Source organism: Colletotrichum godetiae (genome assembly GCF_030913485.1).
Source record: "Colletotrichum godetiae strain CBS 193.32 chromosome Unknown BDP55scaffold_12, whole genome shotgun sequence".
Classification (NCBI taxonomy): Eukaryota; Fungi; Ascomycota; class Sordariomycetes; order Glomerellales; family Glomerellaceae; genus Colletotrichum; species Colletotrichum godetiae.
Window position 1 is genome coordinate 613,309 of NW_026851260.1, and position 14,209 is coordinate 627,517.

General features: G+C 52.1%; 2 protein-coding genes across 2 annotated transcripts; both read left to right on the forward strand.

Annotated features, from left to right (window-relative positions):
* Nucleotides 1-6,355: 6,355 nt before the first annotated feature.
* BDP55DRAFT_64297 (uncharacterized protein) lies at nt 6,356-9,371 on the forward strand. The gene is made up of 7 exons (XM_060573485.1): nt 6,356-6,367; nt 6,509-7,336; nt 7,462-7,492; nt 7,553-7,608; nt 7,717-7,791; nt 8,050-8,264; nt 8,576-9,371. The coding sequence occupies exons 2-7, from the start codon at nt 6,603-6,605 to the stop codon at nt 9,325-9,327; spliced, it is 1,863 nt and encodes a 620-aa protein (XP_060431996.1). The 5' UTR covers nt 6,356-6,367; nt 6,509-6,602; the 3' UTR covers nt 9,328-9,371.
* Nucleotides 9,372-10,544: 1,173 nt separating this feature from the next.
* BDP55DRAFT_738978 (uncharacterized protein) lies at nt 10,545-13,665 on the forward strand. The gene is made up of 2 exons (XM_060580393.1): nt 10,545-11,333; nt 11,457-13,665. The coding sequence occupies exons 1-2, from the start codon at nt 10,553-10,555 to the stop codon at nt 13,511-13,513; spliced, it is 2,838 nt and encodes a 945-aa protein (XP_060431997.1). The 5' UTR covers nt 10,545-10,552; the 3' UTR covers nt 13,514-13,665.
* The last annotated feature ends 544 nt before the right edge of the window (nt 13,666-14,209 follow it).

Below are 14,209 nucleotides of genomic sequence, written 5' to 3' on the forward strand. Positions count from 1 at the left end.
AAATTGCATGCGATGCGATGACCTGAGGATTGAGGCAGACGATTACCGGACTTACGGCTTTGGTACACCTTACAGGGCATGACGAAATTGGGAGCCCAGTCCAGGACTTCAAGGGAGACAAGGCAGATTTGGGGGAGCTGTCCCGCCGACAATAAGACGAGCAAAGCCCGCTGGAAGTAACCTGGAACAAGCATGCGTCAAGGGTGAATAACAACACCAGCGACTGAATCCTACCGCGCGCATTTCCTCGGGCGGAGAGGGAGTCTTGAAATGGAGGGCATTGAACAGACATTGGATGAGCAGAGCCAGACAGTACCCCGCCGGTGTTTGAAAGCCTCTCAGAAGCCCCCGGGCGTTTTGCAAGGTAGGTATGTATGTAAACGGAGAGAATCCGACATCATTTACAACTAACACAAAGGCAGTATCGAACTCGCGTCAAGCCAATTCAGAATCCGACTCCTCTCCGAAGCTATCCAGAGCTGGAACGTCCCTCCAAGCTCCCGCGGTTGGCAGGCCATCCTACCTACTCACTGCCTCAGTCAGCGGAGTCTCGTCTCATTGGAGCATCCAGTTGAAGTCGACACTCGACAGGCGGCTACTTCCGTAAACCGTTAGGTAGGTATCTAAGGCAGGCAGTGAGAATAGTGTTCTCTCTTTCCCTCGTGAGAATTGTCGCTTGAACCTTCTCTCCATTGCGGTACAGACCCCTGGTCTTCGAATACGCTTGGCCGGAGAGGCATCAGGCAAGCGGAGCATGTGCATGCTGCGATGCGACCAAACTTCCATGTATGCATGTGTATTACGGATACTTCATGTCTCTACCTAATGAGGTATCCTATGAGGATTAGTGTACCGGAGTCCTTGTTCCGCCTGCAGTAATTAACTGGGCTGGGCGTCGAAGGATCCTCCTTCAATGGAAAGAAATTAGAGGAAAGAAGGACCGGTAGATTTTTCGACCCGTACTTTCTCTCGATCCCATCCGCACCTCCCTTGCATATCGGGTCGTCCCTTCTAAGACACTGTTAGCGACGCACAGCCGGCGCCTCACCTTAGAAGCCAAGGTGGGCTCCTGCTAAAGCGGAATCGAGTCCGAGAGGTACCTAAACCTGGACAAGGAAAGATGACGTGGACGTATAATAGCGCTAGTGTACGATAAGATTCTGATTTCATTTCGACAGTGAATGTGGAATGTTCCGGGAAGGACAATGAATCTTTGCAATCCCAAGTTATTTCCTTGCGATTGAAGCCAACGTCCTTATCCGTTTTAAGTAGACAGGAAGTAAGGTACCTAAAGTGTTGGATACTTTGGGTGTGCTGTCAGCTCATGGTAGGCAGGCCCTAACCATTACTTACGATTTACTTTGGAGGCAAGCACGGCAAGGTTTTACAAGAAGCTACGCTAGAGGATTGGAATGGACAGTGACACCAGCAGGCTGGCGCGGGCTTGCCCCCAAGGCGCTTGGCCAATGAAGGTAAAGTTGCGAACGGGCGAGGACGCTGGCCCCAAATAGGAAGAGGCAGATCTGGCTCAGATCCAATTCAGATGAGATGGCCCCTCGGATGGAACCTTCTCCCACACCCCCTACCAGATGGCCCCGACAATCCAACCACTCACACTGCCGTCCACCCTCATCGCCGGCCTCCCCCCGCTCATCTAAGACGCATCGCAATTTTGGGTCGTGAGGGGCCCAGCCAGAGCGACATTGGTAGGAACCCAAGACAATTCGAGTGAGACTTTTGGAGAGGCTTGAACGCTTGCCCGGACACCTAGGTACTGTAGATGCTCCGCAGGCTCACAGCTTGATCATGGGGCGCTTTGCTTCAGCCCCCGCGTGAGAGAGCGAGAAAGGGTTAATTAATATGGACACAATGAGGGACTGCAGCGTAACCTCCCCTCGCGGGCCTTGCCCACATCTCATCTATTCGACAGCACGCTAAATGGATAGGTCAGGTTGATGGAGGGGACATATTCCCTGCGGCACTTATTGAAGTCACCTCAAGTCTGGGGCTTCCGAAGAAAGAAAGAAAGAAACAAGAGATGAGGCATGCCGCACGGTAAGGTCACGACTTCCATGGGTCATCTGATGTCCGAGGCACTTTGCATGCCGCACAAGACATCAAATTCTAACCTCGAGTACTTCGTTCTCTATACGGGATAAGGTAGGCAGGTATCGACTGAAGGTACTTACCCTCCTCCAAGGATTTGGAAGGTACCTTACGGATACCTGCCACTCTGTCGTCTACCTGAATACCTGCCTACCTACCCCAAACGACGTGGCTGCTTACCTCACCTACACCTTCCAAGCCACATTTTCTCTCCTTCTTACCCTCTTTTATATAAGCACACGGTGGTGCACCGGTAAGTAGACGAGACATTGCAGCAGAGCATTCCTCCCGCAGGGAAGAAGCCGCCCTCTACACGGCTCTTTTTCTTTTTCGGCCCCCTTTTTTCTCCCTTCCCCTTCAGGCATGAGCAAGCAGGGTGACGTAGCTGAAATCTTTTGCCGTCCAAATATGCAGGGTGCACACAACGTCACGACCGCATGGGGTGACGTATGGGGAGAGGCCCGAATCCAACCTCCTCTCTCCCCTACCCCAACAACCACCGACTCACCTGTCTTGCACTGCTGCAGTTTGGTTTATTAACTGAGGTCCGACCCAAAGCGGATAACTTGTCGTACGCCTTCACCTAGCGGCTTCTCCTCCTCTTCAAATGGTTTCGCCGGTTTTCATGGTTTTCTCTCTTGTCTCTCCAGCTGACAGGTCGTGGCGTTCTTTTGGGTGTTGATATTCTAGGGCAACTCGGCGGTATATACGGTTAGCACCCTCGCTTCGCCTCCACCGTCCTACGTCAAAGATTACCACGATATCGAGAGCGCCTTTCCGACAGGCCACGTATGAACAGCCAAGATGACAAAGAGCCCCAAAAGGCTATTCAGCCTGTTGTTCAACTGCGATCAATAGGGATGGCAACGGGCTAAGAGTGTGCTCGGTGTCCCGGGGACTGGCGAACGAAAGAGGGGCACACACAAGCTGGTGGGGAACGAATCGCTTCCGTCTTCTTCCTCCCCACTCCATCCGTTCAACCTCCTCTGCCGTCCAAGGACCAAACGGCTCTCGTCACTACTCGGGCCTTTCTTTCTTTGTTTCCCCGTTTGCCCGCTCTATTCTTCCTCTTCAGTACATCTACTTACTGAATAATCTGTTACAGATGCCCTCCTCCTTTTTCTATCCTATCAAGGGTCTATCCCGGCACTGACTAAAACATACTGGGATGTGTCGTACGCCCATGCATTCCCCCAGTACGGTGTACCCAGCTCCAGTGAGCTTATTCCGCAGGCTCGGCATCAAGACACCTCAAAGACGGTCTGGCTGCTGGACAAGTTGCCCTTGCAACTCTAGGTCTATCAGACGCTGCACATCACTCCCAAGAATGAAAGGATGAGCGACTAGCCCACTGGCGGGATACACAATACCTTACCACCTTACACACACGCATTGGGCGCTTCGCTACCGCGGAGGGGCCATCCTGTTTCTGTTGCAGGGCCCCGGACCGGCTCCGACCAAATGGATGCTGCTCAACGCCAGGATAAAGCGGGTTATGTACTAGTGACAGACGACAACCTTACCTTTCTACTCCGTACCTTTCCTGCAACCTGAATTAGGACGCAGCAGACGCCCATCCACGCCCATCCACGCCTACGCCAGCAAATTTAATCCAGCGAGACCGACCGGGCTGACTGACTGGGAAGCGGCAGAAGGAGACTGGATCTTGGTGACCTTCCGTCACCGTCACCAATGTCTTGCTGCTGCCTCCTGCTGACCCTTGCCACGGCGGAGCTGGCTGCTGGACCAAGCAATGTATACTCACTCCGTAAGGCAGGTAAACTACGAAGACACTGCAGATGGCCACGCCCTCTTTGCTCTGTCTCTGGCACACACACACCACACACTCACTCACCCTCATTCACTCTCACTCACATATTCACTCAACACACACACACACACACACACACACCTCACACACCAGTGGACACATACACGCACGCGCGCGCACACACACACACACAGCCACCGACTCTCTGGCGTACGTACCAGAATAGGCGGAGGTTACATGAGGCGAGGTCGCGAGGAGAGCAACGTGGAGTCGCCGCCTCAAGCAAAAACCAATGTATCCATACATTGCCTTCTCAATACCTCACCTGCCTTACTAATGGGCCTGCTTGACTAGCTCAAGACCCATGTAAGCTAATGTCTCCTTTTGTTCTGAGAACCCAGGCTGAACGGGATGAGGATGGTAACCAATGACTCTCTATGTTACCCCCCAAAGGCCTGGGCGCGGCACAAACCCATCGCATCGTATCGCTCTCACGCATCGTATGGCGCATCTCATCTCGTTCTACCCGTGTTCTCAACGCAACCAACCCATCTGTGCCGTGCTATCGTTGGCACACTACTGTTGCTGCTACCGTTGCCGTTGCCGCCGATGACCACCGACAAGCGTGTTCGCCGTGCCTACATTCGGGTTCGGGTGCTTCAACAGTAGTGAAACTTATTTTGAGCCAAGTCTGTCGACCCAACCTGGCTGTTATTAGCGTGCGATTCCCTGCGGCCTCGAACTGTCAGTTCTGCATATATTATGATCACAAGTGCCCCCCCAAACACGGTAACGGGGTAACGACTCATCAACTTACGCCCTTTCTCTCATGGCTCCGCTTCGTGATCTGGTCCTGCTAGTAGAACATCAATTTATCACTCCTGGGCCGCGTCCGCGTCCCCTTGCACTTCTTTTGGCCTCTGTCAGGTAAAACGAAACTGTGCATCGCATGTAGAGTTCGTGTCTAGGACGAACCTGCTCTTCCATCGTTTCGTACCGAAGGCGCGTAAGCAAACAGTCTAACTGCCGCCGTTTGGAAGCTTCAGCTTCCTGCCCTGCTGTCGTCGCATATGTCTGCGGCTTGAGCGTCGCTGCTGTTGCCTCTATCGTTTTGGTTGCCCTCGTCGTCCTAGCCCTTCCTTCCACCTTCCGTGTGCGTAGGTTGCGTTACTGCTCTTCGACAGACGCCGTGACGGGGAGTCGGACACGACTCCGACCAAATACAATTTTTTTTCTCTCTCGCCGCATCTTCGCCAGCGTTCTGTTTCCACACACAAATCCGAAAGGCTGCGTACCACAAACTACGCTCGGTTTTTACCGGTGTCTACCAGTCAACAAACAACGCTCGTCGGCATTGACGTCCCCCGGTGTAGTCTTTGAGCCCACCCGCAGCGCCGGCGGTGCCGCACGTTCCTCTCCGACAAAATTCTAGGTCCAAAAAAAAAAAACAGAGAGAGAGAAAGAGAAACAGAGTCAGAGACAGAGGGAGACACACTTCTGAGGAACAAGAAGCCAGAAAGTGAAAACAACTGGTGCACGGCATGTACTCCGGGTGACCTAGACCCATATCCCACCCCGCCTGCCGTGCCGTTTCTCTTGGTCGAAAAGACGGGCACCGGTTCCACGTCTCCTCCCATCTCCCATAGTTTCTGTACCTCGTTCAACTGGTCAACAGCCTCATCGGGACTCAACTGAGTCTCGCCAAGGGCCCTCGCAGCCACTTCAACCACCTTTCGACGTCGACATCCAAAATCAACTTGCATCTTTTGCCCCAGCAGCTCGCGGATGCTGCGCCCGGCCGAGAATCGCCCTGGGCCATTCTCCTGGCCGCTGCTGCCCCCTCATCGCCACTAGGGTTCTGCAGACTCAACGACCCCAGACCATTTGCCTGAGCTGGGCCTCTTGTCCCGCAGGTCTCGACTTTTCCGTCTCTCTTGTCGCCCTGCCTAGCCTAGCATGCCACCCTTTCGCCTCAACATCAACTACCAAATCTCACTGAATGACCCGAACCCCCCCGGATTCGACCATCCTCCCGAACCCCTTCACTGTTAGGTGAATAATGAACTTCGATTCCAAATCTGTGGCTTCGAGCTCAACGGGTTCGGGCTCCAGCCGAATGTACCAAAAGAAGGATCGTGGCCCTATCGCCGCCATAGTAAGTTCAGCCCTGCTCCTCGTACCTATCCTCACCATGTCTAGCCTGGCCTTGTCTTCGTGGCTATCCCCCCGAGGGTTGTGGACAAGTTCCAAGTGGTAGACGATGCGAGGGCGAACGGCCGTTGTCTTGATCCGCGAGAATACACTGTCGCCGTCCTTCTCTTTCCTCCAGCCGTGATTCGACACTGGCCTGTATTTAGTCTGACTTCTCTGTAGGCATGCTCCACCTGTCGTACTAGGAAGCAGAAATGCGACGAACGCAAGCCAACCTGTGGCTTCTGCGAAAAGAAGGGGCTTGAATGCTTCTACGGAGACCCAGTACCAACTAAGTAAGTCAGCGGCCCTGGCGCGACTCCTGGAAACGAGAACAACTCTTGCTGCCTTCTTTTCTTGTCTCTCTTAGTCGGAGCGAGCCCACGACTGCGTCCTAGAGCAACGCTGTCAGCTCAGTCTGGACATGCTAACTGGCTATAGAAAAGACAAAAGCTTGGTTGAATTACTCGAAATTGTGAAAAGCATCAACGAGAATACCAGTCAAATACCGCAACTATTTGCTCAGCTCCAGAATATGCAGATCAGCGTCCCGTCTTCTTCCCAGTCTGAGGATAGTGGCGATGACGCTTCGTCGACGAGCACTTTGAAGGCTCAAGGCCTACCTACCCCGAAACCCTTGCGACAGGAACCATACCGATATGCGTCTGCAGTCACTAAGATGATGGCATGGCCTGCAGTGCGACAGAAACTAGAAGACGTCCAACCCAAAATACCAAACCTCCAATCCGCCTTCCGAGAACCCGACCTTCCGTCCGAGTTGTTCCATCAGCAAGGCCAAGACCGGCGCCTTCCTCTAGGCGGGTTAGAAACGGTGAGCTATCATGAGCGTATGTCGCTGAGCTTAGCGATAGACATACAGACGCCGCAACTGACGGATTTGAACTACGCCGTTGTTGTGGACCGCGTCACGACGTATTTCGATACTTTCAATCGAATCCATCCTGTTCTAGACCGTCAATACTTCATGGAAAAAACACTGCAGGACGTTTGCAGTAGCCACTTTCAAGAAAATGCGGCATCTACATTGGTATGCCTGGTGCTGGCCCTTGCCGAGGTTGCTCTCGTAGGAGGATCTGGCGGGGCCTTTGCGGCGTTCGAGGACCACAGTGCCGGTGAACCTGTCGGGTCAACAAACGAGTTGGTATTCCGGCCGCCGGGTCTTGTATTCTTCAACGAAGCGCGACGGCGCTTGGGGTTCTCCATGACAGAGTGTGCTTTGGAGAATGTCCAAATGTATATCTTGGCGGGGTAAGTTTCCCTGTACGGACTGGCTTGCGGAGCCGGGTCCGGCCGCCCGGGCCGCATCTCGGTGTGCGGACCCCCCGTATGGTGCGAAAGCTTGACTGATCCGGAATTGGCTTGGCCAACGACAGGCTGTACTATGAGTGCTGTTCTCGGCATGTGGTGAGTGTACCTGAAAAGAAGAGTGCTTGAAAGCTTTGGCTGAATCGAAATCTTGCACAGGAGTTTTGGAGAATGACCATATCGGCGTCCCTTGCTTGCCGCGCCTTGATTACCAGGTAAGTGAAGGCGACATAGGGGTGGTCTGTCTGCAGAAGGGGCTGTTTGAGACTTTAAATGGCTGAGGTGAGGTGCTGATCCGGAAATGGGCTGACGGACGTTAATAGTAACTCTGCCGAACTTCGCTCAGTGCGCGGCGATCAGATCCGCCGCGCCTTTTGGTATTGCTCCATCATGGAAACGTACGTGCATCGCAGATTTACAGTCCATCCCGAGAACCCCAACCCACGCCTCCTCTCCCGGCCCCATCGTGCCCCCAATCCCAGCCCCTGTTCTGCTCATGGATTTTTGGCCAAGGCAGCCTCAACTCGCAGATGGGCAAGGGACCTCTGTTGCACCACGTCGGTTGCTGTCTTGCACTCCGTATACCTTCAGCTGTGGCAGGGTTTGCTTTTCCCACCACAAGAACTCGTCATCTAACAACCGGTGCTCTGCTGCAGCGGTCTTCACTTGGAACTCGACCTCCCTTTAACCGGCCTCGAGAAGCTGGAGGCGAGTATGCAACTGCCAACCTTCTCGGCCTATGCTCACACCGAAGATGCGAGTTTGAGTCAAAGCATACACAACGACAGGAGATCAAATTGTGGTGAGATATTCCTCCACCAGATTTCGTTGCGAAATCTGGGGGTCAAGATCCATAGCAGTTTGAGAAGAAGTGAGTTAATGTCCCCCGTCCCCGTCCCCCTCCTGGTTTCGGACCCTCTCTCCATTTCCGACCATATTTCCATTTCCACTTTCTTCCCAGCCTGGTCAACGCACGTCGATAACGCCTTGTTTGGCGGCTCCATATGCGCTTGGCATCGTATTCTTGTTTTTTCTATTTTTGCCACCTGCTTCTGCCACAGATGTGCGCCTCGCATATGGATCCCCCGGATGGGTGCAAGTGCAGCGAGCTGACCTTTCCAAATCTCTCATCGAAAACCCCCCAGTATTCTGACCCTCACTGACACGCTGCATATGCAACAGTTCTTGGAGGATCCACTTCGAAAACCAACTGGAATTCGCCGAACCTGGCCGACTCTCTCGAAGATCTAGTCGGCGATTTAGCTTCACAGCTTGACCAGTGGCACACTTCTTTGCCCAGCGTCTTGCAATGGGACAGGACGCAGCATTTGGATGCATTCCAAGCATCCTTCCCGGTCCTCAATCCCCAGGTTCCTGACCAACAGTTTTACGCGGCGCCGACCTTGTATACCGCCGACGCCATGGAAGGGTTGCAGTCTGCTCCCATGTTGGGATATCTTCATGATTCACTCTATACTAACTCGAACGATGTGCTCGAAGCTCTACTCCGGTCTCGATTCTACCATCTCGAGTACTTACTATTCAGGCCTTTCGTATACAAGGCCTTGCATACACGAGTAGAAAACTTGACCGAAACCGACTTGTCCGCCACAAAGAGATTCTTGGAAGCTTGCCTTCTCTGGCCTATCATCCTTCCGCCAGCCGCTCAGCATAAACGCATGATTCCTTGCCTCTACTATTGGTCTCAAAATATCCTCGGCATACTCATCTTCTTGCACCTATCTACAACACACCCCACCCTCTTCCAAATTCGGCAAAGCCGTTGCGACTCGACTTTTGACGAGGCAGCGAACATGACGATCACACAGGGCATTAGTTGGCTTCGGGGCCTTAAGGACGAAGACAGTTCTACACGGTGGTGTTGGACTATTATTCAGGGCTTGTATCCTGACAGAACCATCATTCAACAGTAGGGATGGGGCGCTATGGGCCGATGAACGAGAAAGACGGACTTTGGATAATGTCACCAACGACGCGGCCCCAGTAATCGAAGGCCGCACTTAGACGACTTGGACAATTGAAAGTCCAACTGTGCACTCAACGCACTGTGGATGGTGCAAACAGGCATAGAGATCTAGCATCGGGAGACGCAGGGTTGCATACTTTATCAGGTACATGGCGTTCTGGTTTTCGGGGCTCACGACTCGCATCATCGGCATCATTTTCATCACTATATGTATGAACGACGACGACTTGGTTGAGTGAGCAAGCCAAGCGATAAGTCTCTGAAACGCATGGACGGTTATAGAAGCAAAGAGGTGGTGACGTTGATAGCTCATTGGCATCACAGGGTGAGCATGTAGCTTGGAGTAGACGAAAGCTACCAATTCAGCGTGACACTTACACGCTGTGCGCCGGGGAGTCTTCTTTTCTTCGTAGGGAAATCTGCGACTTGATTAATTCAAAGATGTCTCTTCTCCAAATTAATTATCTGTTCGTTTCATGCTTCCCTCCTGATGACCATGTGCGGGGGCTTGTCGAAAGCTCTTCTTCCCACCTACTCTTCGTATTCGATGGATGACGGATGAGAATAAATGGGGAGTTCTTGTCAACAGGCTTGCCCTAGTAGTGCGTTTACACTTTCCTTTCGCATCGAAGAATGTCGGTATGAGGGACAGAGGAGGTAGGAAGACGAGGCCTGTAAGACGGAGCGAAGAGCGACCTTCGTCGGAAATGATGATAGCAAGGTGATGGCGTAAGTTCACGATGGGCACCTTCCGTAGCCCAAACGAACCTATTCTACTTCGCAGCTTCCCGGTCTAAGCTGACAAGAGTAACAGTTCTGCAAGGCATCTCAATGGAAGCGAAGTGCCTTCGCAGCTGCACAAGAAAGCTGGGCAATTTGTTGCCCTCCCGCAAACCTTGCCTTGGTCTTTGGTCAGGCTGCGTTCTCTCTCGTCACTACATCACCCACCAGAGAGAGATCTTCAACGACATCCCTCTCTTCTGGATCAAGGACTCGAAAACAGCAGCTGAATCATCGATTCCGATACAAATGACTTGTATGTATCACCCAGTGAGGGCCTGGTGCATCTTTCATTTGCTGATATGAAGCACAGCATCACTAGAAAGCCACACTATATACCCTGTCATCGATGCTGACTTCGTGGTCATTTTCTCACAGCATCATCATTGATCATGGCTATCCCAAACACTTTCGTCGTGTACAAACGCGACGCCAGACACCTCGCCTACTGGTTGATCCACGCATCCAACTTCATCATCAAGACGCGGAAAAGGGACGACGGTGCCTGGGAGCCGTCGGTCGAGTTCAACACAACCGGACAGGTTCGTGTCGATAACCTTCCATCGGTAGCCAAGTTCGTGAAGAAACACATGCAGACGATACCGCCTACCACATCCTGCCTTTTCAGGTCCGTCATCGACGCAAGGGCGGAGCATCTGGCTTTCTTGCGACGTATTGTGACTGAGGAAGACCCTCAGTATGGCAAAGACATCAAGATTCACGATACGTTTATCCAACTCGTCATAGAGGCTTTCGTTGCCCTTGGCGGAGACGCCTGGATAGAGACTGCGCAGCCAAGAGGTGAGAAAATTCGATCGAATACCAGCAATATCACTCCAGAAAAGCTTGCCGACGCCATCCAATTCTCAGCCTTGGACTTGCAAAACCTAAGCCTCGAGAGCTCTAACGAGGAATCAAACGACGCTAGCCGTGTTCCTCTTCGTGGATCCCGAAGGCGAGCCCAAGCGAAATCGGGAAGAGGTGGCAAGGGCAAGAAGAAGGCGAAGAAGGCTCCCGGTGCCCTCCTGAACCAGGTACCTATCGATAAATACAGCATCGTCGAAGCCGATGGGATTGGGGAAGCTGAGAATTTTATGGCTGCTTGCGCAATCGTCAAGGAGTGCATCATCCTCAGAAACTATCTTCAGAATGTCTGGTGCGAGACAGCTTACTGTGGGTTGCATGGTGCTATTGCTGGCACACTGTCTAAAGTCGCTATCAAAATGGTCCAGGATACCGAACTAGATGTCTTCGGCGAGATCCCAGAGTAACATTTATACGAAACGGTTATGGCAGCCATCATCCGTGGAAACCTCGAGACTGCACAAGGCACATTCATCAAAGCTTTGGCAGAACTGAGTCCCGCGAGGCAGTATGACGGAGCCAAGACGGTCTCCGTCGACTTGAAAGAGTACATTCAGCTGGGAACCTACCGAGATCTGGTTGACTTCATCGAAGACTATCAACAGTCACAGAATGGGAAGCCGACTAAGAAGATGCTTGCCAAGATCAAAGACTGGGATCCAACTTTTGATCTACGAAATGCCACCAAGAAGCAAAGACTGAAGTGGCGGCATTCATACACGATCAACTGGCTTTACGATCTCGTCAACTCCTATACAGGACCTAAACACCTTTACGACCGAGGTGATGAAGAGTGGGAGCGGCGTGAAGACTTCCCCGATAGTCCAGGGACGGGGTCTGAGCCGGTTCTTGGCCTCGGGGATTTCGCATGCTTTGTCACGGCGTTGGCGATCCAGCAGCCAGGAACGGATGTTCTCCGATACATCATGCCTCGTCACGTCTTTCAGCTACAATGCATTGTGGATGCTTTCACCGTGTCATGTGGCTGGACCAACAGCACTCGGCGGGGACATGTCCTTGGACCACGATGTCTAGATACGCTTGGTCCGATGGAAGATATTGATGGGTTTTTAGGACGTAGACAAACGGGAAATAGTAATGAGGAGCGCAATGGTAGTGGCAATGGCAAAAAGAACGGCGGCACTAAACGGTTCATCGGCGACATCAAGCTGCACATCGGCGACAACAAAAAGGACGACGACAATCACAATAACGACGATCAGAAGTTGGGGGTCAGCAACGGGCTTCTTCGGTCTGCCAACTTGCTGGCTAATTTTTACGGTATAGAAAACCGTAACGTGCATAGGCGGACAATGATGGAGTTCTTGAAAGTAGTTTGTAGAGAATTCGACTTCCTGGGTCAGTCAGTCCCAATGGATGGCAACATACTCCCGATATCCCGTTTCGATCATACCGGCCCCAATGGTCTGTGGAAATACTCTCCGTTTCTTTGTGGCGTGGGACTGATGGAGGGTCTGGAAAGGGTTTACCGCACGAGCATGCTCGTCTGGGACAACCTCGAGGAACCGATGGCCATGATACATCTCCACAACATGCTTGTCCAACCCAAGCATATCAAACAGCCTTTGGCTCACTATGGAGCATTACAAGACATGTTTCGAGATAGCTTCTTCCCTGGCGGCCAAGCTCCACAGTCCAACTTCTCTGAAGCCTTTCTTGGCAGGGGAGAGCTCCTGTGGGGTGCTGGCAGAGCAAAACAAAAGCCGGCCCTCCCGGCATCGGCAGGATACCATCGCGCAATCGACGTCGGCAGAAACTTAGCCTTCAATACCAAGTCTCATTTGTTGCTTTACCGAGAAGCGGAATGGAACGTTGAATGGATACCAGACAATGAACTCAACCCACTGACTCGTTTGGCCTTGCTTCGCGCTTCTCAGCTAATTACCGATCCTCTTTTGAACCCAAGGACCAAGGGCCAAGAGAATCTAGTGGACCGCTTCAAGAAAACTTTAGGTGTAGACGATCAAGAGCTGCTATCCCGAATGAATGCCCTTTTGAGGGAGTCAGATCAAGCACAGTCCCAACAGTCCGATACCAGACCGAATGCTTTGCTGAATGTAGTCGTGTCAAGGGGATACCTTGAGCCTTCTCGAGTGCAAATCCTCGATTTAGTCAAAGCAGACCTACACGACGATATTGATGGGAACCGCTCTTACTCCACATTCAATTACATACTGTTGTATGTCAATATGATCGAAACCTTTGACAAAATTGAATACGAACTCGGAAGGGCACAAGATTCTGACTGCCAGAGTATTCTGGAGTTGAAGACAAGACTTCAGATGGTCGATGGACTGATGCGGAAAGAGCGAGAAAGGAAGAGCATCAAGATCGTGGCAAAGGTCTTAGAGAGCCAGAGAGAGTTGCCATGCCGCTACCCCCGGAACGAGAGGTCAGTGGAAACATTCCCTCGCGGAGAGAATGCCTCGGATATTGATGGAACTGAGCTGTTGTGCTCAGTCATGTGAGGAGTAATGCTTGGACTGTGTTCCTTGGGGAGAAGCGGTTGGATGCATAGTCAAGAAAGTGCCGCGGAGGGTTAACTTGACTTACTACCCAGTTACAGCGTTTGCGTGAATAGGATTATTGGGTACTCCTGAGTTGATAGTCAATATTGAACACGACTTCCAGCGTTGAATGGTGGTCTCAGGAGCAACCTACGAGAGAAGACCACGGTGAACTTGCCGTGAACGCTGACAGGACTTCATCACCATTACTCATCGCGCGCGTATGTTGGTTGTCTACTACATGTAAGACGAGACGAATGGCGAAATGTCGTGTAGAGTTTGAAGAGTATTATTTCTAAACGATGAGATTCGAGGCTCTTGAAAGTGTTATTGAAGTTGCCATGTCATTCCCTCGCATCGACATATCCCCGTCCTGCTCACGATCTCTCTCTCCCTCCTCCGACTGATACCGAATGAATGTGCTTGGAACGGGTTGCATTCTTATAAGAGTCGGTTGGTCTTCAGAGACCGACGAGTGAACGGATGTCAGCGACGTGATACTGGGAGACTTGGGGGATTTGACATGCGGTCTTGACGAGGGACGAGGGACAAGGGACGGGATTGATTTGATTTCCAAAGTCGTGAGAGATGTTGAGGAGGTGGGATGTTCTCAACCGGATTCACGGAGTAAGGAGTTCAGCATCAGAGAGAACTCAA